Source organism: Athalia rosae, chromosome 1, assembly GCF_917208135.1.
Source record: "Athalia rosae chromosome 1, iyAthRosa1.1, whole genome shotgun sequence".
NCBI lineage: Eukaryota > Metazoa > Arthropoda > Insecta > Hymenoptera > Athaliidae > Athalia > Athalia rosae.
Window position 1 is genome coordinate 12,814,031 of NC_064026.1, and position 27,034 is coordinate 12,841,064.

General features: G+C 43.8%; 1 protein-coding gene across 1 annotated transcript; it reads right to left on the reverse strand.

Moving 5' to 3' along the window:
• Positions 1–227: 227 nt before the first annotated feature.
• On the reverse strand, positions 228–25,402 carry LOC105686997 (B-cell lymphoma/leukemia 11A). The gene is made up of 3 exons (XM_012402299.2): positions 21,452–25,402; positions 9,948–10,379; positions 228–4,927 (listed from the first exon to the last, which is right to left on the reverse strand). Exons 1-3 carry the CDS (start codon positions 21,486–21,488, stop codon positions 2,877–2,879), a joined length of 2,520 nt encoding a protein of 839 aa, XP_012257722.2. The 5' UTR covers positions 21,489–25,402; the 3' UTR covers positions 228–2,876.
• Between the last annotated feature and the right edge of the window lie 1,632 nt (positions 25,403–27,034).

Here is a 27,034-nt window from a genome sequence, read left to right on the forward strand (position 1 = left end):
ATATGTATATTGGCTTTTATCTGAATAATTTTGTTCGTTTTCGTTTTATTAATTACCCTGTGTGTAGAAATATTGTGGGAACGACTTTTGAAATGCAGAACTAGGTATACATATATTATTATAATAATATGTGCGTTGGGGTAGGGAGTTTGGTCCTATGGTGTGATTGAAAGAAATAAATTCTGAAAGGAGGAATAAAAAAAATCAACAAAATGAAAAGAAGAGAGAAAAAATGAAAAGAAAAAGCTGATATTTTACATACATATAGAAAACAAATACTTGCATCCATGGTATTTTTGCGTACGTTTATTTTCGAATACACACTAACTTGCGTTTTTCGGCTAACATTCAAATTTTTTTCAAAAAACATTCTTCATTTTATTATTTTTTTATTATTATTTCTCTTTTTTTTCCCTTTTGTTGTTTGTTTCTCCATATTTCTTTGTCTTGTTACGTTTGTTTGTTTGGTACTTGGTTGTTTTTTTTTTTTTTTTATTTCATTTTTTCCTCTCTGTCCGCAGCAAAACGGGGCTTAATTACATATTTTAAATAACCACTAGAATAATTATTATATTAACATTTTAAATTTTTTTAAAATTATTTCCAATTTTTGCTACGGGCAGTGCCTTATTTACAGAATTATATACATACATGTATGTGCGTATGTTAATAAATTTATAAATAATAATACACTCACGCACACACACACACATACATGCATATAAATATAGGCCCGGTACGTATATGAGATGATCTAACAAATTTTTAACTAGATAACGAGATTTTTATCTAGAGCCGTACATGTCTAACACCAAAAACTATCTGATATGAGTTTTCCCATTTCTTTTTTTTTCTTTTTTCTTTATTTTTCCTTGTTTTTTGTATTTTTTTCTTTCTTTCTTTACCTTATTGCCTACATTTTTAGGAACAATTTTCTTCAAAAAGTTTACAACGACAAAACGATTTCGATGGAACAAAATAATAGCAATGATGATAATGATGATAATGATGATAATAATAATCATAATCATAATCATAATCATAATAATGATAGAAATTATAGTCGTGATAATAATAATGTAGTTGCTAATAATGATAATGATAATGATGATAATAATAATAATAATAATAGCAATAGAAATAATAACCACAATAATTGTAATATTCAAAGAACCTCAGTCTTGGGTAAGAAACAGAATTTTTTTTGCGAAACATCTTGAAACAAAATTAGTACCCTTTGACGGCCTTCGTAGGATCATTAAGGTATTTAAATTTGATTGTACGAAGGTCGATATCGAGTAAATATTATTTTCAATAATAAATATAATCATCAACGAACGAAATAAGTGCAATAATAGACAATAATAATATTTAGAAAATGTCAACACGAGATGACTGTAAAGCAAGTCAAATCCAGCCAAGTTGGAAGGAAAAAAGGGAACAAAAAGAACAACTCGAACATATATCGATATAACCAACATTGAAATTTCCTCCCTAGTTAATTTTCATACAATAAATAAAATCAAGTGATGCGATTGCTTGTAAAAAATTCTTACTTCACAGACACCGCATGTCACATAGCATACTATATGAATATAGATAATAGACGATAAACCTAGACAACTTTGGCATCTTCTTAATTATTAAAAACATTTCAATAATAATTTAAATATCGAAATAAAATAATGTAAGTTTCGTTCAATTCGTAATAATAATAATAATAATAATGATAATAATATGATCATAATAATGAAGACCATAATATTAATAATAATAGGTATGATACATTTTACATATAATCGATCTAGATCTTAAACTGCTAATGGGTAGCACGTAATAATTATCATGTAAATTAATATTTCACTTGATATCAATACATAATAGGGGTGTTGTACGTAGGTAATATATATATATACAGAACTGCGATACGCCATTTCAAAAGGCCGTTATACAGTGTTTTCAAAAATTACTACAGAATGTACAAAAACGTACTAGTACATACATAGTTCAAGTTCATATATTACGATATATTATATTATTAAATAAATAATCTTCAATATGATAATAATAAAGTTACTATTAATAGTTGCGTGTTTGTTGTATGTGTCTGTTTGTTTTTCAATTATGTGTTCGGGTGTGATGTTAATGTGTTTGTTATTGTACGTATAGTAATTATTCATAATTGTAATTAATAGGGTGAGACTCGTTATGGTAACCATTCATGTAAATAAAATTAATGGGGTTTAAGTATTTCGTTTATATAAGTTTACATTTTACGTCCAGTCTTCTAGGTTGGAACGTTTCGTTATCGAAGATTTATCCCCGAAGAGATTCTTCTCGTATTGCAGATATTTTCTCTCTCTTTGAGGTCAAAGCTAGTATTGAGTACTATTGTTTCAGGCATTTCCAGCCCTCGATCACCGACCGCGTCGACCTTTACCACTGCGTACGAGTATGCTCACATATATACGTTTTTTTTTTTTTTTATATATATATATTTTTTCAACTAAAATCGATTTTTCCATGAAAATCTCATTTCGGCAGCGATACGATCACCACGCGACGCAATGGTGAGACTGAAATATTCTTCATTTTTTTCGCTTCGAGAGAAAACGAAAGAGGAAAGGAATTCTTTTGCTACGCACGTCGTATTACGCCTGAAGAACTCGTATTTCTACCAAGGATTTTCACAATCTGCCTTATACACCCGTACGAAAGGAAGACAACGAGGAAGTAATGTCCGTCTTCTTTCGAGTCTGGGAAACGGAAGGAAAAATCTTGGCGAACCGGAAGGACACGACGGACTCCTAGTACACCGTATATGGTGGCCTGTGCGGCCAAAGTGGCGGTATAGGCGGTAGACTGACGTTCCACGATCAAGTATCCTTTGTACTCAAGGACGAATCCTCGTCCTGACTCCCCGAATAGGGCATTCCCATTTTTTGACCCTGCTGGACAACGACGCACTTTCGCATGTGCTTTTCTAGGGTGCTCGGTACCGAGAATGGCATTTCGCAGAACCTACACCTGTAAATATCCTTCCCGTGACGACCGTGTGTTTTCATGTGTCTCGTTAGTTTCGAACTTTGGGCACAGGCGTACGAGCAAAGTTCACATTTGTAAGGTTTTTCGCCGGTGTGAGATCTCCTGTGGACCGTTAAATTAGAACAGTTTTTAAACACCTTGCCGCAGTATTCACACGTGTCGTTTCTACCGCTGCGTTCTTTTTTTAGCAGCGGACTCGGCAGGCCTTGAAGTGATAGACTGGACGTGGTGGCTTTCGAGGCTTTTCGAAACTCGTTGTTCTCCAAATAATGAGGACTGGGTAACCACAACCCTCCGAAATCAGGTGCGGTTGACCTTGGAAAACCCTGACCGGAAAATATATTCGGTGTCGTCGACGAGTTGAAGTTCGTCGGCGACAAAGCGCTGTCCTTCTCCTTGTTGTTGTTCAGGGAATTTGTTAAATTCGAGGGAGAATCGGTTTTTAAAAAACCACCGCGGTGATTTTCTTGCAACGCTTGTCTGTACGCCTCCGAATACTGGGCGATGTTACTCAGGCCGAATTTTTCCATGAGATCACCGACTAGACTGGGTTTCTGATCAACTCTCGTACCACCCTCTTCGCTACTCTGACCTTGGGTCGTACTCAGGTCTTCGGGAGTGTTTTCCTCGTTGTCCTCCCTCTTGGCGTCCGTCTCTTCGCCTTCGTCTAGATCCATATTCTCGTCGCAACTGCTGCCGTCGTCGGGAACGGTCTCGACACTACCCTGAGGACTCGACGCAACGTTCAAAGCATCCTGGTGTTCGTTTCGCATGTGTTTCCGGAGTTCCGAAAAACTCGGAACTTCCAATTCGCAAATTTCACACCTCGTGGCTGTGGTGTCTTGAATGGTTTCCTGGAAGGCTTGCTCCTTATCCTGGTGACTTCTTCGGTGAACTATCAAGTTAGATTGGAAGCGAAACTTTTTCTCACATACCTCACAAGTGTAGACCGTCTCAGAGTCAGCGATGATGGGGGTGGAGGCGACCGGGGGACACGTTTTTTCGCTATCCGTGGAGTTGTTGTTGTTGTGATGGCCGCCTATGGGGCTCTGGGTGTAACACGGCGGTGAGTTCTCTTTTTGTAAATTATTGTGAGTAAGATTCGCAGGATTTGCTGCCGGGCTGGGTGGTTGGATCGGCTGTACGTTTACAACGGGGTTGGGATTTGTGGTTTGGTTCGGAGTGGGATTCGGAGCCGCGCCTAAGGAAGGGTTAGCGAGGCTCCTTAGGCGCGCCGAGTAAAAATCCAGGTTCGCTTCTAGTGGTGGTGGATGGGCCTGACCGGAAAGACCACGTCCGTGAGAAAGTTCGGCCAGGTTGGCAAGGTTCCTCGCATTGTTGAGCGAGTCCAGGGAACTTCTTACGAGGGAGTCGCCGAGGTTCAGGCCGTCCATACCTCGAAGGGGGTCCCCGAGATTCTGGAGGTTCCTAGTGGCGGTTTGAAGGTCCTGGAGACCCCTGTACCCGGCTAGAGGGTTGAGGGCGAGAAAATCTGGCCTGAACATGGGCGGAAAGCTTCGCTCCAGGTGCGGCGGCAATCTCAAGAAACTGTGCAGCGGATCGCCGACCAACGAAGCCGACGACTGGAGTTGCCTGCCACTGCTGCCGCTGCTACCGCTGGAGTTCCCTCCGCCGGATGAATTCGCCGCCGAAGAACTTCCGGTTGATTTACCGCTGAGGTTCAAGTGGTTCGGGGGACTCAGGTGATGCGTGTGACTCGGGTTCTGCGTCGGCGGACTTGGGGCCGGTGTATTTGAGGAGGAATTCACGGAGGACGAAGAGGAGTAGAGTCTAGCCCCGTGGACGCTCTGCGCGTGCTGAAGAAGCTCCCACGCGGAGGAGAGTCGTCGGGCGCACTGAGAACACTGAAGCCATCGTGGTTCTGAAACAAAATATCGATACGTCCTCCATTGAATGCTCAAAAACTTTTCACGTGTGTAGATGTACCGGTCGTTGCGGCGTGTAAAAAATCAAAGAATATATTCGCATCCCCCCTCTCCCCATATCGTGCGTAATCGTAGGGGTACCGGGGTATCAATTTCATCCCCCTCCCCTCCCCCCTCCCCCTTAATTTTCAATCGCCGAACGAATTGAATTCGGAATTCAAACGGCGCGTCTGTGTCAAATTGCGGGGCAGTCGACAGGGAGTGGGGAGAATAACGGGGGTAGAGGGCTTAAAAATAATATCCCCGACAATAAGCGATAGCTTGGCGATGGAGGCGGGGGATGGAACGGGATGAAACTGACCCTTAACGACTTTCTGTCCGTGCCCGAGACGAGGGACGGAGAGATGCGGTTTTGAATTTCAATGTTTTTAATCCGGGAATATCAGATTTTCGGTCATTTTTCACGCCCCACGTGGCGTCGACGACGCGGACCGCATCGTTGTCGGCTACCGCGTTGGATTTTATTAATTCAGTTTTTTCACCCTCGGTGAAAAAGACCACCGCCATGTGTTTCGCGGCGACCCTCTTCGAAAGGACATAAGACATAGCCGCAGAAACATATTTCAACGGGTCGTAACTCGGAACAAAAATTTCACGGAATATTTATAGCCGCATCCAGTTATGCGCGATTAAACTGCCCACAAAATCAACGAACATCGTCGAATAAAACGTACGGAAAAACTAATACCGAAAAAAAAAAAATTCGAACAAGAGAAAATTCTTCAATTTGCCCATAAAGGGTATGTACGGAACGAAAGTTAAAATCGATTATGGACGAAGACATCAACTGCGAAATAAAACGATTTTAATTAAATGGAAGTCTGTAGACGACCGGAAGAAATCTTTGTTCACCGAAAGACTTAAAGCAGAGATCTTGTTAGCTGCCAGTCGAATTTAAAATCCCTTCAAGGATCCTTTCTGCGAGGATTCAATAGACTGTGCAGCGCCTTACTCCGTCCTCCTTGTTTGAAAAATACACAATACGTCACACATACACGTTATTTAAGTCGAAACTAAAACTTCACTTTCGCAGGTTCAGATTACGAATCTATTATGAATGAATGTAACGGAGACCGGGGAAAAAATTCTGATCACAGAAAACTTTTTCTCAGGTATATGACGGGATTCCGTTGTTCTTGTTCGTCGAGAATTACATGGCAAAAATAATTTTTCGGATCCTTTCAGTGGAGCGTGATCAATTATTTGTTGGGGTGAGGAGAACGAGGCGTGGACCAAGGCGTAACCAATTACAAGGGATCGTAATTAAGGGAATCCTCGTCAGCCTGATTCTTTAGTTTTACGTGATTTTTGAATTGGACCATATTAGAGCGTGTCCATTCGGACACGTCGAGGTGCGTAGAGCGCACGGTTAACGTTCTATTTTTCTTTGGAGAGCCCGAGTCCACAGTTCGCGCGATCTGCGAGATTGTAAAAAAGTTCAAGTCACCGTTGCGTCGGTCCGAATTTGCTGAGCGAGGGAAAAAATTTCCAAGTTAATTCGCATGACGTTGTTTCGGCTCCCGATAACCCCTGGAGTGGCATAAGGCCTTTTTAACGGCGTGACGAATTTCCCTTTCTACCCGGAAGTCGAAAATATTGCCAACTTCCCCCTATATAGTCGAAGAAAAGGCGGCGCGCCGCAAGGGTAACAGATAAGCACAGCCCAGTCTATAGAAAGAAATATCGATTGGGGCTTTGTATACTTTTCATATGCAAACACCAGATCGGCCATCCGTTAGGATTATGCCTCACAGCCGCACGGCAACACTTTTAACGAAATCTTGTTTTTAACGAAAAATTCATCGGTGGTCTGATTCGCGTCTGCTACACACGATGCCGTGTAACTACCAATTCTCTTCGCCTTTTGTTTTCTTCCTTCCGTTTCTTTTCCCCCCTTTGTTTTTTTTTTTTTTTTATCTGCCCGTTGACAATTACCCGCGTCCCCCGTGCAGAGGGCTGAGCGCAGATGCACTTCCGAGACAGGCGAACGGCCAAGGTTCAACTCGTCGTTAAACAATGGTCTTCCGAACAATTTGGCTCTAAACGGTAGCGGGCAATTTAGCGCACGATTTCTGGAGAAGATTGTTGGGTCACTGTCGAAAACGTTCTCCAAGAATTGGAAATTCAAACTATTCAATCGGCCATAGAGTAACAAGTAAAATCGAAGAACTACCGGATCAAAAAATCGCGAGTCTCACCGTGCGAGCGAAAATTCGATTCGAAGGACTCTAGGCGCGTACCGGGAACCTCTGTGGACCAAGGGATTCGGTTGAAACCGAGTAGCGTCGGTTCGGGCAGGAAATTCTGAACTGTAAAAGCCATGTGTTGCGTCGAGGCTCGCGATTCTGTTTTTAAAATTCTTGTCACGTCGTAACGTCCGGCCCCCCCGGCTCGCATCGTACGTACGTACATAGGACGGCACGGTGCGATCGGAAAGGGACGGTATGTTCGTATATTGCGAATTTGATTTTTACCACCGGAATCGAGTTCTATTTTCGATTCGCCGAGGTAGTCTGACAAAGGTGAACGTCATACCCGGACGTGGTACGATGATATTAAAATATCGATTGGCCAACGTATTCGGCGTATGCACTTTGTAGTCGGCAAGGGTTGCGTTTGAAAGGGGACAAGCTGCAACGAACGGCAGCGGCGGCAGCATCCCTGAACATCGTCCGGACGCATAACCACCGCGAGCTTTTGAATTCAGGTAGATGCGGGCTCGGTCATCTCGTCGATTTTTGATACACGCTCGTTAAATCGTTCAACTGTCACGAACCGCGAATAATCTCGGTCGGTAGCTGTACCTTCTCGATCATCCGACCAACTAATCTCCCTAACTTTTGAACCTTTTATATCACCGAGCCCGTGTTCCTCAACCCCCGCCGAGAACCCCGCTGGACCCATTACAAAAATCATGATAAAAAATCGTCTGGCGTATCTTCGAAATCCCCGATATATATCCATAGTGTGTATATTTTACAGGGTGTAGTTCGCCACCGTTCGAAGTAGACAACGAGACGTATAATATGTATGTGCGCAACCTACCTTGCGGTCAACCAACTTTGTCTGGATGCTATTCGTCGTAGCGTGCTAAAAAAGTTTATGTCACATTCGAGTCTCGCCACAAGTTATTGTGTAACAGTCGTTAATTCGAGTTGCGATTTTTTGAAACAGAAAGTTAACGTCTGCCGCTTCAAATACGACTATAAGATTTACGTTCGTACAGCTGAATGTACGAAATATAATGAAAAAAATAAATAAATAAATAAATAAAAAAAATAGAAAGCAAATCGCGTGAAAGATTTCCGGCGGATTCCAAACGATCTCCGGAAGATCACGTGAGAGTGGCACGTTGCCCGTGCGGTTCCAATTGACACGCAATTCGTTTTTCGCCTTAGGCGGTCCGGGCCGTCTTCCGCAAGGAATGGGTCGGAAAGTAACCATAAAAAACCGGGAAACTGAGAGGAACTATAGGATAAGGGTGCAGACTGCTCCCGTAGGCGTCTCCGAGAAAAATCTCAACCCCCACGAAAATTAATATTCCAGACAATCCTGACGCATAGATCAAATCTGCGTATCACCGGAACGGACGGGGTGTCAATTTCGACGGATTATACCTCACATACGCCACCCTCGCGGATTTCACTCAGAGAAAATTCGCACACATTTCCAAGCCGATATTCGACTCGAAAACTCCGAATCGTCGGAACACATGCGCGCAAACATGTTATTCTCATTCTAATATATCTGCATGTACACGTCCGTACGTATTCGGTGAACGTATGAAGAAATTGTGACAGCTTTTGTCGGCGAAAGAGAATCTCCCCTTTCGCTTTCCGTCTACCTCCACTCGCGCCCTTTCTAAGGATATTCATACCTGATGGTCACGCGCGTAAGAAGCTGCAACTACCACGTCATAAACTTTCGATATTCGGCTCGTGTTGCCGACGTTTACGTCGAAGGTACTGTCTACATCTGTATACGTGGCGTAGGTATCGCGGCCACGTGGCAACACAATGGGACGACTCTAATTGGGTTCAAACTTGCTCGGTTACAAAAACTTTGACAAAAAACTCGTTGCAAGGGGTTAAACATTTTGTTTGCCCTCGTGTGCCGACCACGCGCGGCGGTAGTCCATCCTCTTCCGAACGAGATACACGCATACAAACGCGTTCGTACGCCGAGGGGTAACCATCGGGGACAGGCCGCCTCCTGCTGCACGTACGTTTCACCTCTAAAATCCAAAGAGACACACCGGTGTGTAAAGTTGGTTACCAACGCGGGTACACAAGGACCTCACCTATGGACCGAATGCGTAATTGAGGGATGATCCCGAATTATTTATATTAGGATGCGCATTTTATCTCGGACGAGGTAGAAAATCCAAGGACGATCTCCTGGTCGTGGTCGCGAGGATGGGAGATATCTGTGTATGAAAAATTTAATTTCGAAGCACTCGAATGGTGAATCAGTTGGTTTTTCGGTTGCGCATCAACGAACGAATATGGACGAAAAAAGCCGAGGAAATTATGAAAAAGGTCATTTTTTTTCCAGACGAAAAGTTTAATGGAAAAGGAAACAACATAAAGACCTCGAAGGTTGGATTTTCATTGCATTAAATAAGCGAACACCCGCGCGTCAACCCTTTCAATATGCCTATATATAGACGATAGGTAGGTACAGTTGACAATGGGCAAAACTCACCCCCTCTGATGGGGTGGTTTTAATTCAAAAATCGAACCTCGGCCTCATTGTCCGTAACCGGCAGACCATGCCAGTCGTCACATGGTGGGCTGTAAACGTAGTTCGAAAAAATTTCGCTCTCCCGTTCTGCGTATAATACCGACGTGCGCTACTCGTGACAATGAGGATCGTCAACAACTCAACGCGTAAAACAGGAGTTGTAATTAGGTAAAAAAAAAACAACAAAAAAAAAAAAAAAAACAAAGAACTTACCGGAACTCGTAGTGTTTGTGTCGGCGTCGACGGACTCCCGTTTAGGTTTTTTCGGCAATTCTTCTTTGTCCTCTTCCAATCTTCTCTTGGGTGTTGAACTCGCGCTCGCCCTCAATTCGATCGGACTTCCACCGTCAGAACCTGAGCCCTGTGGCGTCGGTGGACTTTCGAGACGACTGCCCCGTTTGTTTATGGGTGCCGAAATGCTTGGTACGGAGTTGAGCTTTTCTTGTTCAGTTTTCAGAGCCAGAGCGTCCTCTGGATCCGAATCTTCCGGGGCAGCAGCTGGCGGAGGGCTGTGGCATCCTTGAGGCGTACTTCGACAATGATTCACCTTGTGTTCGATGAACCTCACGATGTCGCCCAGAGGATAGGACGCCCGACACCCTCCGCATTGGACAGTGTCCGGACTCGAGCCTTGAGACGTTTCCGCTGCAAGTAGATGAGAAAAAGAAAAATGGTGAAAAAAATCCCTACGTTAGTATACATATATGATATACAGAGCGTGAATATTGATAGTTGGGAAACGGGAGCGGATTCGATCGTGTTCGATAAAGAATTCGAATGAAATCATGGGATGCAAAAGAACGCGAACGAGAGAAAATAAAAAAAAGTCACGTAGAATACCGACGAGCGGGAGGAGCTTAAAGTTGAGTTTGCGCCCCGGACATTGGTCAATTGTGGCTATAGACTCCACCCCTGAAGAATCGGAGTCCTACGGTTTCGATCTACTGCACGTAGCGATATGTTCCGTAGGGAGAGTTTTTTTTTTTTTTTTTTTTCTTTCCACGGACAGGAGTGAATGGAAAAAGGGTAATGGGGAAGAAAAGAAAAAGGTGAAAATCCAGGCGAGGTGAAGGCGGGAAAAGAAAAACAATTCGAGCCAGACACCCGGTTCGGGTGCGGGAGGAGGTGGTGGGACACTCGACTTCGAGAAGAACGGCGGTGGAGAGATGAACGCGAAGAGCAGGGGGTAGAGATCGATATATGAAACGCTGCCAATCTCTATGTTAATGCCTACGTATAAGGGAAATCGTACGGTTGCCAGGAATGCTCTTGAAGGACCCTAAAAGTGAGTTGCGACGTCTGCGGATGACCTCAGGACCTCCTCGTGGCCAAATCGTCCTTAGAACTCGTAACTTTCTCTCATTCTACCCAATATATACTTTTTCCTTTTACCATCCTGTTTTCCTAATACCGATCAAGAACCGACGAAAAATAAACGATGAAATCTGGATAAATAATCACCCGACAAATGGAATAGCAAGGATATACTTTTATCCAAAATAGATCTGTCATATTTTTAATATCAAAGTTCAGATATGTAAGTGTGATTAATGAATTCCTCGAATCACTCGCGCACCTGAACGTTTACACACAGTTGTTCCGTCCGGGATAATGAAGAACGTAAAATGTCGACGTATATCAGATCGTTTGTAGGGTATATAATAGTTGGTAGCAGGAAGTAGATTAAAGGAATCTGAGGTCAGCGAGAAATATTAGTCCGAATTCTTTGTCAGGAGGATTTCATTCTCCGTAAAGTCCCAGATTTTAATCTTCCTTGTGAAAAATCTGTAAAAGCTCGAAAGCAGAAGAAGAGCGTGGAAAGCATCTCAACTTCATCAAAAAAAAAAAAAAAAAGGTAGAAGAAGAAAAAAAAACTCGAACCAAAAATAAGAAATGAAAAAAAATTAAAATAAAAAACGGAACACGTTGAATAGTCCAAGAGTCCGTTATACGCGCGCGCCTACGATTGAAAAGCGCTCGGTTAGAAACGAGAGACGCGCGACCGGTCGTTAGCGACAATAGGCTTTTGTTTTTTCGGGGGCAGATGTTGCGTGGACCAAAACTCGTACACCATATACCATTTTCTTCATATGTGTGATACACGTATGTTTAAATTCAGAGCCCAGTTATACGGCATATGTATGAGTTGTGTACATGTGCATATGCGTGTGCACATGCCTAACAGTCCAACAGAGTGATGGCATATCGATAGATGTATGTACGAAATACAAATCTATCGGAGATAACTGCGGGTGAAATATATACAAGTACGTGTGTGCGAAAACAAGCAAGTTGGTATACCTATGGAGAAAGATGAGGTGGAAAGATACAGGGTATTGGTTGGCGAATATAAGTTGGATTGCTTACAAATTGGTCTATACATTTGTAATGTACCGCGATGATGTACAGGGTGGCTCTTTTATTACTCTGTGATTCTTGTATATACAATGTATATGTATAGCGCATCGGTTTCTGTGGAAAGTGTCGCTTCGATATAGGCCGAATTACCATTTCGTTATAGTTGCGCGGGATAAATTCGTGAGGAAACAATTTTCGGACCCTTCGTAAAAGCGATTATCATTTCTGATTCGAAATAAAAAGCGATCTGCTGAGATTTGTAAAAATAGTAGAACCGATAGTTGTTGCTAGTAGTAGCCCGTCCAAATCTCGACTGGAGATGATATAATTATGAAATATCATATACATCTGTCATAACGTATAAGTAGTTTTAGTGTTATTTTTCTGACTTCTAGTGGCGTACCGAAAGGAAATTGGCGAGAGTCAATACTAATGGGTAATCGAATTATTGGTTTCAGTCGGGGTGGTCTCTCTCTGGGGATGATCGTAATTCAATTGTTTAGATGTGTCCTATGGTCGTTCTGACAGGACGCCCTAACAAGGACGTCGCCTTGGGCAATCCAGATATATTTTTACCTCGACGTCTATCAAAGTCACACTAAGCAGAGAAATGTCCCAATGGCACCGTTGCCGGTACTGCGGCAAACGTGGTTGAACGGATCAGCCGCAACCAATCGACTAATTAGCAATTGGAATTCCCTCAAGTTTCGGGTCAAATTTTGACTATCTCAATGGCGTTTTTCACCTTTACCGCCTCAAATGGTCTGAGAAGAATTGGCGAATGCATATTCAAATAAATATTCACCTTCCTGCAGTTGCATCGCAATTAAATCAAGGCACTTTCGGTTAACGGTGAATATCCGGATTCACTCGACACTTGAATTCCTTACAATGAACAGAACGAACTAATCAAACGAGACATTGTTCCAGCCGCACTGTTACCTTGAAACCTAACATTCTCAAGGATTCTACCGGATAAGGTTATTGACGATAAACCAAGAGAACCGTTAATTTTCGGAAATTAAATTAAATCGGTTGGAGATCTTGTTTGGTCCATGTTTGGATGTTGACTGCAGATCTCCAGCCTCCGAGGACCGAACAGGATATCAAAGAATGAAAAGAACCCTCGAGGTAGTGGGGATAATTTTTATAGAAAACCCCTACTTTTTTTTTCTAACCCCCTTAGCGAGCAGCCCGACGTACCTGAGGGGTAACAATTTTTTAGGTCAATCCCCGATGCCCCCCTAAAAAGTACCAGCGCTATAAGGTAGACAAAGGATTCAAAATGGTGACCCGTTTTTTTCTTTTTTTTTTAAGAATCTCCTACCCGGTGCAAAGCTCGAAAATGGCATATATACCTACACAGCGAGAAACCACGTTCAACTGTCGCAAGCCTTATGATTTTTTAGCCACCTGCGTGCTCGCGCATTGCGATATACCTGCGACATACTCTATCGCTGTTGAATGAATTGAATTTTTGAGCCTACTCAAAATGGAGGACAAAAATTCTGATCGATGTTTTACCGGCCCCGACTGGTATAACCTTTGTGCCCAACGGGCTGCGTTACCTCAGGCGTGAAGGATGAAAGGGAGAAAAGAATAAGGAGCGTACGTGTATTTTTTGTTTCTTCTCTGAGGATATCGACTAACGCGTACGGGCAACACTCTTTCGATATGAAGAAAAAAATAGTTCGACATATATCGGAATTTCAGATTCATTTTGTAGAACCGGGTGGAGTAGTTCGAAGCGGAGAAACGTCAGCTCGGACAAGCGGAGGGAATTAGTGACCGGAGGTGTTGGTCGACACGTCTGAGAAATTTTCGGAGCTACAGTCGGCAGCGAAAATATCAGTCCGTTTCAAGGGAGTTATGAAAAATATGAAACGCAGTTCTCACGGACCGGTTGAATGGACCGCGAGCGCCCCACATGCGTATCGTGGGAGGATCTAGGTGGCCTTTGTATACTGCAGGACATTGTCCATTGAAAACGGCCAAACAGGTCCTAAAGTTGACCTGTCCTTCTTTTCAACCCGCTTTGAAAAACCCCTTTCGTGAAATTTTCATCAAAATAAATCATGTGGGTAGACCGATATACAGTTATACGGCCAGGTGTGTCAACGCACATGCTCTTGCTAACCTTTGGAACGATTCTGTGATTCCTTTTTTTTTTTTGTTTTTTTTTTCTTACATTTTTCAATTTCCAATCCTTTCGAAAATATTTTTAATACAAAATTGTAATCTGGGTGCTTCTGCGGCGAGAGAACCGTGCGTATTCGAATTCGTTAATCATGAACAGTTCGCGAGCGAGCGTCTCCTGTATATTAGGTATACACGCACGGTACAAAATATTCATTCGCAAAAGTTTGTTCTTTGTATTTTCTGTTATAACCTTTTGTCACCGGCGGGAGTTTCGGTTTGGCCAATGTTTTGAATAATGCAACAACCGCGCATATACGTGTACCTCACGTGAAATAGAAGTTTCTAATTAGCAGATGTGCACGACGGTGTGTGGCGTACGTTCCGATAAACAAGAGAGTGGAAAACTCGACAATTCCGAGCCAGCGGATACATGTATACGTACACTGTGCCCGATAGAGGAAAATCAATTCTAAAAACCAATCAAACAAAATCAAACAGACGAAATTTAAAAAAAAAAAAGAAGCTTTTTCACGCGGTGTTTCAATGATGCGACGCTTTTATCATTGCACTAATATTATCTTCAGCCAGCTAAAATATTCAACTAACGATGTTATGCGAATAATATCCCCTGCAGGAGGATGGAAAAACTGAAGCTAAGCATGCGCGAGAGGAATTCGTTCGATCATTCGTTTTTGTCAAAGTAAGTTACCGATCGTCTGCAGTTCGCCGCGTATAGTATAGGCAGCAACAAAAGATAATAATTTTCTGTATTTCTGCGGGCAAAGGTCACCGCCTACTCTCATTCACCGGACAAACTCGTGTTCTCGTCACACTCGGTCACACCTCGACACGTTCGAATTCCTCCTTAAAAACCGTACGACCAAGGGTGTTTACCGAACCTGACCGCACCGTACCTACGCAACTATCCAAACGCCTCATGGATTATGGTTTTTAACGCGAGTCATCGATGTATAGTTTCCTTTGAAGGTGACCGGTCGAAAAGCTGATCGGTAATTTTTTGATTCTCCAACTATTTTCCCCCCCGGTAAAAATAAGCTTTTTCGAATAATTTCGCGAGAAAATATTCGTTCGTCTCCGCAAGTGAATTGACGCGGATGTCGAGTGACCCCCCGCGAATCGCGTTCCCATTGGCGAAAGAGTTAACAAAAGAAACACATTCCAACACCCCTCCGGTAATGGAAGTCCAAGTATTCCCCACCGATCTGACTCGCCTATAGCGTAAGCCGGGCAGCCGGGAATGAATTTTGGAAAGAGAAAAAAAGAGAAAAATGAATGTCCCGTTGAGTTATTCCAAAAGAGTCGACCAATCGAGAGCTTGGAAATTAATTGTGCCGCTTTCTGATATGCTGTTGCTATACAGGCTGGGTTCGCGCTGTTTCGAATCAACTTCGTTGCTGCTGCTGCTGCAATGGCCGGACATGATTTCTAGAAATTCTATCGGTGATGTTTTTATTTCGCGGTTCTCGCATTTTATAAGTTAAAGCAAATATCCTGTCCCGTTTACGGAGTTCGATCGCGTTGAAAATTGTAGTTTCCTTTTCCGGCGCAAAGAATCAACTCGGTCTTGGCTCACTTAATTAAGGCGTTCTCCTCGGTCTGCGAGAGAGCGAACTTCGAGTTTCAAATTTCCCGTCGATTCCAATTGCGGACGAATTTTCGATCGACGAATGAAATTACTCGAGTAAAATAAACGGAGATCTGCGTATACGAGACACCAGAAATCGGTATATTACGTGTGAATCAAAAAAATAAGTAAAATCAACCGGATGACAACCCCACTGAATTCAATCCCCTTCGTTCCCTATTCGGCCTTTGCCCTCCTACTACGGCGTCTGCAGGATCAGGGGGTTGTATATATACTCTGGATAACTTTTAAAAGACTGGACACAGGACGTCAGACGTGCTCTGAAGTTGAAAGATTCTGAGAGAAACAAAAATCGCAGAGTCTCTCTAGGATTACGTGCCTTTCTTCGACTGCACTGCGGTTATCAGCATCGGCATTGGTGTCACACGGCGTACACGTTGTGGGAAAGAGCTGAGAAAATTGCGCTGGGAAGTAAAAATTAAGGGTAGAGAATGATGGAATAAAAAAATTACCGGAGATCCTGCGTGTCCCCCGCGTCATACGTGTAAATATATATACGTTCGTCGCCCGCTCTCAAGTCTCGATGGAAGTGCGAGGGGCCGTTAAAACGGCGTAAGAATTATTTCGTCACGGTGGAGAAACGAGAAGGCGGTTTGGTTCGAAAATGGAAAAAGTACTCTCGTAGAAAATGAAAATAATAAAAACAGAAAAAGAGAAAAGAAAAAAAAAAAATGTGAACGAAAATAAAAAGATACTAAAAACACTCGCGTCTCCCTATTCCCCTGAACTTGCTCTCCTAAACTTTATTTATAGAACATATCTCGTACCACCTCCGCGGACACTGCAGTGTACACATATATATGTATATGTATATATACATATATTTAAATATACATATGTATACATATGCCTCGTCTATGCGCGATCTTTGCCTTTTTCATGTAACGGGTGTCTCCAGAGTTTCCTCCACGAGTTGTTCTTTTTTCCGACCTAACAGGAAACAATGCAACCGACGTACGTCTACGCGTCAACGGCGTTAACCGGAGAGCTTTGATACTCGTGTGTGATTCACACAGTGCAGCTTCTCGTCGTTTAAATCGGTACGATGTACATCGTTCCCTCGTCGTCGTCGTTGTTGTCGTAGTTGAGCGTAAAATTCTCTTCGAGAGGTCTCCGAGTATCGTCCGATGAATATTCATTCGTTACGAATTAATCAAAGTATGTATATATATATACACGTCGAGGGGATCTTCCAAATGGTACGTACGTACCTGCGGGTCGGAAGAACAATTCCCCCGTATTTCTAATTTTCCCTCGGCCATTTTCTTCGATACTCCGTATACTCGGGTGAGATAGTTTTACGACCACTTAAGCCGTAAGTTTTTTAAAACGCCTTCAAAACACCCTTAAACGCTTCATAGGCACGTTGAGCAAGTCCGAAAGATATATGAGAAGGAAAATGCGAGGAATACAAAAAAAAAAAAAAATGAGGCGCATACTTCCATACAAGGACGAGGGAAATTTTATGTTGTTTGTAGTGTCGGTTTCCTCTCCATTGTCCGGCATTGTCCGGCACGATGCCCCGTTTCCCAAGCCCCTTCTCGTAAGGTGTGAACTGTACTTCTGAAGCAATAATCTTGGAGCATTGTCAGCTTTGTTGGTCATTCGGGGAAGGGGAATGTCCAAAGCTACCTGATCCAGGACTGACCGGGGGTCGACTGCAGGTCCGGCAGCAGGTCCAGCCATCCACTTTGCCGCGGGAGGGCGGCGTATTCTACGCTAGGTGCTACCGTGGTCCGCTTATTATTGAAATTGTAGATGGTCAGGTGCTCGGCGTGGCTCGTTAATCGGGAGAACAATTTTTCCTCAATTTTATCGTTCTCTTTATTTTTTATTTTTTTTTTTCAATCGGCAACAGCTGTTCGTACTTTCATCGATGTCCCCGTACCGCAGCAGCTCGAACAAATTCAGCCGCGAGAGTTTCTATATTTCGCACAAAACTCGGATCCACCAAAGCGAGATACAAATACTTTTGGAATTTAATACGTGGCTCGGGGTTAAGTTCAATATATATCATTCGTTTCTCCCGTTTGGATGTACATTTATTTTTTCTCTCTTATTCCATGCGAGCCGCGATACGCACAGGATCAACCTGCTGCACATCGACGAGCATATCTTCGATAAAGTGGAATAGACAGGGCCGGAATCGATTCCACCCATCGCCGCTGCTGAGCCGAAGCTGGTTCTCTTTTCTCTGAAGCTTGAGGTGAAAAATACACTCATGCATAATTGAATGGGCGATTGAAAATGCGTAAAGATTGTTAGATCTAATAAGCCGCGTTACGCAGGTACAAACGTAGCGAGCGCGTAGGCCCCCGGTTAAGCTCTTCCCCGTAGACGGTAATGTTTCGAAAGTCCATCCGTGCACGGCAGGATGTAGGTACAACATTTATACGCGCACACGTACGTACACGGGTAGAGACAAGCTATATACTCCGTATAGCTTGGGTGAATGAAGACCTGAGAACGTACGAAATAACCCGGCTGACACAGCCTCCCGCAAATGGAGCAGAGCATCGTATTTCAGATGGAATTGCCACCACTAGATTGGATGGACGATATACAGCCCGAACTCTGTCAGTGTAGAGTAGCAAAAATTGCTAGACCTTAAATGTGAGTAGTGGCTACAGTAGAATCGAGTCGTTCCGATAAGATCACATTCTTAACGGCAAATCAAATGTCTATAATAAATCGAACGATCCTCCGCACGGTATCCAATGGATTCTTCTGCATACGTTATCGTACCTATTAGCGTATACGGGGAAAAAAGAAATAGCTCCTGTGTGTACCTATGAGTTTACGAAACCCCTACGCGTCGCGACGTTCAGTGGCGCCATCTCTGAGGGGGTCGTTGAACCGAACGGGTGATAACACCAATTACGTAATTGACGTTCATCGTGATGAATATACATGAAGCTAAATATCGTAATCTCTGCTAATAGGAGTCGTTCATTATACATTTTCCCATACAACGAATAATCGCTGAAAATTTTCAACACCCCAATGATATGGAATTCTCCTTTCCTCGTCCTTATATCAACCGTACGGACACGACGTTCGCGCAGATCGTCCGAAGGGTCCAAAGCGGACGGCTGGATGCGATTCGCCTCGATAATCAACCCGAGTACCTCCACACGTATATGCCTCCTCGGCCCTGTCTCTGACATTAATCCGACGCCACCTTACCTGGGCGCGTGCGAGGCGCGAGCCAAGAAAGGGTTAGACGTGCCACGCGACCGGGCCTCGTCGAAGCCGGTAGAAGAGTTCATCCGAGAAGTCAAATCCGAGTTTTTTTGCGCCCGTCTCTTCGTAGGTGAGGAGAAGTGCGAGCGAAATAGGTAGATAGGGCAGCGATGGAAAGCGAAAGGAGGAAGCGAAAGGCGAAAGGAAACGAGAACGCATACACGCGAGATACGGTAGGGAGTTAGAGAAGAAGAGGGGTTGTTGCGGAGACGACGTATGACTGGGTAGCAGAGACGGGTTCACATCAAAGACGATATTTAATAGATTCAACACAGATGTGTCGCACGTGTCAAAGAGGGGCGGTAAATACACACTTTTGTTTAATAAATAAGAGAATTTTAAGTACCTCGAGGCGCACTTGCAGCTCCATTCGGTGTAATGATATAATACTACCGATACTACCCTATACGTATAACGGGCGCGTGAAGATTAAAACAATGATCATCGCGAGTAAGGCACATCTGATTGTTAATTACGTAACGAGATCGGTTCCTGTTGTTGTCGCATCCCCGTTACGAGTGGGTCATTGTTTTTCCAACAACGTTCGCCGTTCGTTTCAAAATTCATCCGATCGGATCTTTTGACCAAGTTTAGAAGGCACGAGGAAACCATTGTTGTGCTCAACATCAACGAATGAAAGGCTCTCATTATACTAATAATTATCACAGCACTCGCACAACAATTTGGCATCGCGACAAACGACGATACCGCGGGAATATTTCGTCCGATATAAAAGCGATATGCCCGAAAATGAAAAGCTGCGAAGCGCGCGGACTTACAGTACGACGGTACGTACGAACAACCGATTATAATTTCATGCTGTCACGGAGAATTACTCGACAATTCACTGTAATTAATTTGAAAACAACATTCGAAGGGAGTATCATTATTTTCAACGTAGCACTGCATTCTGGTTTAGAATGAAACGCTTTCACGATCAACTGCGTATAAGCTTATACTCGTTTGTGTATGGACATCGGGAATATACGAGGGAAGGAAAATCGTCAAAGTTCAAAGGGCACGTGAACGGGTGGTACATAGACGTTGTTATCTGCACCGCACATTGATCGAACAGTCTTGATTAATCGAACGGTAATTTTTCTCTTCTCGTCGATGAATCTACGTCTCGGTAATCGAATGGAAATTGATCGCATGTACATGAATTGACGAACGAAAGGGAAAAAGAATAGAGGAAAAACTTTGACCGTCCGTTTTACAAGTTGGGTCATCCGAAGATGCCCCCGGTATCTTTTCGCCCCGACGCCATCGCGCGGACTAAAGAATATCGCAGTTGTAATTAAGAAAACGACGACGCTAAGGGGGTGAGGGGGTGGAAAACTCTGTGAAAAACTCGCGCATGACAATGCGCCCCCTTCCTCCTCTGCTTCTTTCTTCCACCCCCTACCCCCGCCGTGATTCCCCCTTCCACAGCTAAGGATCCAGGATTGACTCTTTGGCGATTTGGGGAACTCCGAGGGGGTCAGGGGAAACGAGGAAGGGGGGGTTACCGACTAATTAAAAATTCTGCAACTACCCCTCGCGGATCGGCGAGTCGTTAACCTCGTCGGAAGGCATGTTTTACGCACAAACCAAAAATCCCTCCCCCCTAACCGTCCCCCGCGGAGGAGGACGAACGCGGCTCATTGTCAGACACCGCCGCGACGTCAACCTCCGAGGAGGTGCCGGAATGAATGGGCTAATTAATTGAATTTGAATGAACTAAATTTGACACGAACGACAAAGTTTTTAAGAACTCAACGATGTCAGGTGCATCTCAACAAACCAATCCATGCATCATCCCCCTTTCACCCACACGCGTCTCGCACCACAATGAAATCGGACGGAGGAACGGGTCTTGAATGTTCTCCGATTCACGAATTCGTGAAATAAAATTCACACCGGGTGTGTTCATTGCTTCCATTACCAGTTGAAAGGAGTGACCACATTTCTGGGGGGAGGGGGGTGGGAGGGGGAAAGCTCTCGCTCAGTGTCTGCCATAAGATAGGCTTTCGTCATTATTCGCTTGGCGAAAATCAGATTCACTCGAAAGACGTATGGTACAATGAAAAATTCGACAGATATTTTCCTACTTCCTATCAGGACTTGTGATTTTTAATCGATGGTATTCTCGGGATATTCTTCTGGTCCTTTATATCGAAATAATAATTGAACCGCTCGAGTACGGAAGGTGGGTAGTCGTTGGGCATGTAGAATAAAATGATGTTAGGCGTCGGATGGACGAGGTGCGAATGCTCCATGAGTTTTGCTCTGGGTATAAGGATGGTGCATACGTAAGACGGTTTTTACTCACCTTGAGCGATCCTGACAGCTGGCATTTTGATCCTCATTTTGGTAGTTTAGATTTTCTTCCCACACGAAATAGAGAGGGATAAAAAATAAAAATGAACAAATAAAAACGAGTGAATCTCTTTCAGAGAAACCGAATGAATAATAACGTCCAGCAGTGTCACTCGTCAATCACAGAGTCGCATCGCGCGGTTTCACCGCATTTTTGCGCAATTTTGTCACCATTCACCAAAGTACAGTTTGAAAATATTGTATGGGAAATTGAAAATTGGAAAAAAAAATTAAAATAAAACAACTCAACAGCAATAACTTATTAAATATATGTATATATAATTATATATATATTTATCTTTATCTGTATATATACGTATTGTTATCGATCTCGATCTGTCAAACTCTGTCAAATGTTCTTCATGTCTCTGACACTGTCACTAACCCTTCTTTCAAATATTATCAACGTGTCGCTCTCAGTATTTGTTTTTTTGTTATCAATGTTTCGAACTTTGTGATTATCGAAAAATTTCAATTAAACTGTTTGGATTTATTTTTTCTTCCCTTTAATCCAAGTCTCCGGTATTTGGAGACCTTCCGTTCGGTGAGGATCAAACTGTCATTACGCAGTACAAGGTGTACAGTCTTCTTCTCTTTCCAATTACATGTTTCCTCGCCTGACGGAATTTCACGACAAATTATGTCTCGTCATTTCGTTTCGATGATTTTTTTTTTAATACACACAAAATTTCATCTCATAAGATTCACAAGTCCGATGATCGTGCTCTCTTCTTCGGTTGATGGAATAAATAAATTGTTACAATTCATCCGATAAACATGAAAATTTCTTATCACCGTACCATATTCACAAACTTTTCGCAGCAGCTGATCGTTGTTAATTTATACATGAATTACTATTTTATAATTTATATTCAACAATTTATATGGGAGAATTAATTTTTATTGACGATCGATTGACAATTTGTTAAATGAAATTATTCCCTTTTTACATATTATCTGGATTTGTTGGCGAAGTTTCTTCTTGCATAAATTTTTATCGAATATCGTCGCTCCGTAAATGGACGTTAGTTTCGCTATTTCTCAGATGACAGCCGGTACAATGTTCTGGCAATTTTTCCATATACCGGTTATTTCCATTATAATTCCGTCGGTTGCGAACGGAGCGTTGGTTACTAGCTGTCACTGGTTTCGAGCTGCGGCTCGTGCAAGAGTTCGGCGTGGACCTGGAGCGATGGTCCAGCGACGGCCGTATCTCTGAGTGGACTGTGGATAGCTGCGCCATGGCGGGGCGGTGGGGTCTGCTGTGTGGGGCACTTGGCGCACATCGGATAAACTCGGGTATGTTCGGCTCGACCGGACACCCCACGCGTCGTGGGGTGGCTTTACAACCCCCCGATATTACGGGGTGGGGGTAACGTCTCTGTGGGGCAGAAATTTTGGGGTGCGCGTCGCGTACGTGTATACAGTCGCGGAGCATGCGACGGGGTGTAACCTTGTCGGGGCAGAGGATTTTTTTTACTTCACTCGCTGTTTTGTCCCTTCTGTTTCTTGCCCATTTTTTCTATTCTTATTGTTCTCTCTCCACTTCGTTACGGATCTTCGATCCCCGCGATGCGAAGATCGCGCGCGCGCGTGCCAATAACTCGTTGCGGGGTGTCGCGGTTTTCTCCTCTCGACGCTCACGATCCTCCGGAACTTTTTTTTCTCCTTCATTCTCTCTTTCATTCGTATCATTTTTTTCGCGACACGTGTACAAAGACATTTCCTATTCCGTCTTCGACGTCCAATACACCCCAGGCCGACGGTGTATTGGATCTTCGCAACGTGGGGTATGACGATGAGAAAATAATAGAAACCCTCCGATTACCGATCGATAATCCGATCCGCGTAGAGGCGATTAGAGAATTCGGATCGGCGTCGACGAGTTTATAGGGTCAGTTTTGGTATTGGTAGAGTCGTAGGAACGTCGCGCTATAGGGCGGGTATATTTATAACCGAGGAGAGTAATAAGAATAAGAAGAAGAAGAACGTGCCTCGATGATGGTTGGAAGGGTCCTCGAGTGCAGTTCACGTACGATACGTTTCACCATCTACGAAGAGGAGAGCGTGTGGCTTGTTAGTTCGGTTGATTCTGTATAGCTGTGAAACTTGAAGCGCGCGCGGATTTCCGACCGTGCAACGTACGCACGGCGATTTCTCGCTTCCATGTAGATCACAATACTGCACTTGTCCTCTCTAAATGTGTAGAGATATTATGCCTATGTATGTAGCCCACGTACACGTGAATTATGTAAATAATATTGCCCCGTATGAAATTAGAATGGAAAATTAGCAGAAAGCAACGATAAAAATATTTCGAGGTGGAGGAGGCGCCTCGGTAGGAGGTTACCTTACTATACGTACACGCGTGTACGTCTGTCTATATACGTGTATAAATACGTACAGGTATTAACTAAGTACGTCTCCGCGTAGATGTGATGTACACACAGTGTTACAAGCAACCGTTTTAAATTGACTTTGGTAAATTGACGCACGTATAATGAGACGTACGCCATGCTTCGTCGAACAGGTGTATAATATATAATATGTGTAACTGAGCGTCGAAATTACGAATGTGTGGGTACATGAATGTAACAAGTACAATGCTGTTGTAAAATAAAGATGATGCCATATCGTTCGTGAGTAATTAGCAAACGTCGGTATTTCGGTAGCTATTTTTCTTCAGATATGTATAGGTATTTACACGTGTATACGCTGCAGGTGGAATTTTCATAATTTCCGGACATTCTTTATCGGCGAAACGTTTCTATCGAGCGATCGATGAAAAAATTATCACCCAACCCGATAATTTCGTCGACCCTGACCCGCAGGTGTACACCAGATCGCAGATGTTTACGTGGTCGTGTAACGTCAGTATAACAGAAATTAAGAATACGTATTGCGCTGTATTATCAACTTGCTGATTTTAGGAGACAAGTTCGGCGTTTTTTTTTACCTTTTTTCACCCCAGAGGACAATATAATTCAACGATCCTGAAAGACACTGCGAGTCGGGGTTCTAAATAACCGCGCGCCCCCGAGATTTGGTGCTTAAGATATTGGACAGGTCCGAGAGACACTGTCCAGGCTACACCACTACGGCGGACCGCAACAGATAATTTTTCCGGATTGTTAAAACTCACTTCAGACTGAAGAATTTTTCGCTGCTCTAGCCACCACAACCGTACCCAAGACCGTGTCATAGGCCTGGGAAAAATTGTGGGACCGCTTCTTCTCTCGAATCAAGTGTCGCGCTGCACTCGCCGTCCCCCCTCCCGAAGGGATTACAGGGCATTCGAAATTACGGATGGATCTTGCACACCTCGTCGTCCGATCCGCTTTTACGAAGCGAAAATACACTTTTTCGGTAATCGTTGAGCAAACAACGGTAAGAAACTTTTACTCCAGCATTAAATTTAGTGAAATTTAAATCGGGTCCCGAGTCTAGAGTAAGGATGAAATTTATTTAAAACGTTGATCTTGTTTGCGGTCAGAGGTAGTTCGTATTCTTTCTGTGAGTCGCGGGCGCGGACGAGGGTCGAAAACTTCAGTCTTACAAATTCTATGAGTTTGCAGCAGGTCGCGGGCAGGAGAACGTCGTGCTTCAGAGGTGCAACTTTCTAGGCGTTCCTCATATACCTATATACAAATATATATATATACGTATACCCTGGACACGAGGTTTATATTCGGGTTTTGTTGCGGGGATAATTAATTCAAGGGAAAGCATGGTCACTAACTTTTCGACCCTTGAGAATTATTCATCACGCTACGACGGGGTATATCGGCTGCATTTTATTTCTGACGGTCGCCGCGTAAGGCAGCTACGATCACTAATTCATAACTTCTAATTATCCCGAGGGATTTAGCGGGCGCGATCGGATGCGATGTTGTGAAAAAGTTTTGAAGTTCAAACTATGCCGGATCCTCCGACGTAGAGCGGACGACCGCGTCAACGAAACGATTCGCGAGTCGGAGAAGAACGGTATTATTTCCCTCGAAATGTACTTGCGGCGCTCAATTTTCCCGATTCCGGTTAAGAGATAATTCGAGTCACCCGGTAGTACGCAGCGAGCTTATGTGTACAGTTTCTATACCGTACGCTGGCGTCCAAAGGGTGAAAAAACGGAGTGCGCGCGGACCATCTTGGACCATCGTGGTGACGCTGGCCCCTCCCTCCCTCCTTCGTCCCCCCCCCCCATGCTCCATACCCCAACAACGCATCCTGTTCGGGGCTTTAAGATTATTTTTACTTGGAGGCAAAAAAATTCTGTCTGGCGACTCCGAGACGCACATGTGCGTTCGTGCCCGCTGTAAAGCCCAGGCGTCTCTCCAGCGTCCAGCGCCGGAGTCGTGGACCCGACATCTTCAGCGTCGTGGGAGCCCCGATCTATCCCCCGGACCTACGGGTACACTTTCTCAAAACACCCGAACCATTTGACAGCCGCAAGGGGCGGAGACGGTGCCGCGGTTTTACCGATACGTCGTTTATCTGAATTCGAGTAAATTTTTTTAAAACAAAACTTGCTCCGACTTCGTTACTTCTTCGTTTATTTTTTCAATTCGAGATTTCGATCGGCGAGATTCAAACGGGTCGCAAAAAAAGCCCACTCGGTAACGGGGAGGAAACGTTAGTTTTGTTTTTTTTTGTACACTTTTTTTTTTTCTAACCTGCAGGAAATTCGGTCGCCCGGGTGACACGTCGCGGTGCTACGAGTCCCGGGATGATCCGGACCGTTATGTGGTTTGGGGAAAAAAATATCGCCGTCCGATGTCGACTACGCCACTGTGAGCATGTGTGCTCGTGAAGTGACAGATACCAAATATAACCAGAGACCGGACCCCTTGCCAAGGGTGTTTGGAAGTTGGCTCAGCCACGCAAGGGTTGCGGGACCTGCAACACGCTTCACTGTCCGTGTTTTCCCGTCGACCTGGGCGATTTTGAAATTTTCAGAAATCAAGTGCACACTCTTCGCGCACTCGTCCATTTTATTTATACTTGAAACGAGAATAATTTCTCCTCGACCGCGGAGGGCGATCGTTCTCGTCGCACCACCTCGCACAGATAAGAGGTTGAATTTCGGAACCAAGCTTCGTCTGGTATTTTAAAAATGGACATTTCGATGGAACCGAAGCCCCATCGAGTTCGATACCGTTCGACACATTCGAGGTGAAATGATATTTTTTTTTTGGAAAACTTGGACGAGAAATTAAATTCTCAGGCGAGACGCTTCGTGAGAGCTTTTTTCTCGTGCGTGACTCGATGCCGAAATCCGGACGTCCGGGTGAATCTGAAATTTGTTGAATCTCTTAAAACGGCGGTGATAAGTGGAGTATTGGTAAAATTGAAGAGGATCTCTGTGCGGTATATTTCGCTGCGATCGAGTTCGTCGATTTTTAAGGAGCGAAGCTTCAGCGGAGTGTATAGATTGTACATAAAGAGCGTGGCAGGTATATCTTGACTCGAGATCAGAGACGGTTACGGAGAAAGTAATTCGATCTAGAATCGGTAGCTGTTCCATATCGATAGAGCATCG

What these genes read in the sequence shown, in the direction of transcription:
- LOC105686997 (XM_012402299.2), bottom strand. Translation starts at nt 21,488, where the DNA reads ATGAGGATCAAAATGCCAGCTGTCAGGATCGCTCAAG. An exon ending in AGCTGTCAGGATCGCTCAAG is followed by an intron (nt 10,380 to 21,451) that starts GTGAGTAAAAAC and finishes ATCTACTTGCAG; the next exon opens with CGGAAACGTCTCAAGGCTCG. An exon ending in CACAAACACTACGAGTTCCG is followed by an intron (nt 4,928 to 9,947) that starts GTAAGTTCTTTG and finishes ATTTTGTTTCAG; the next exon opens with AACCACGATGGCTTCAGTGT.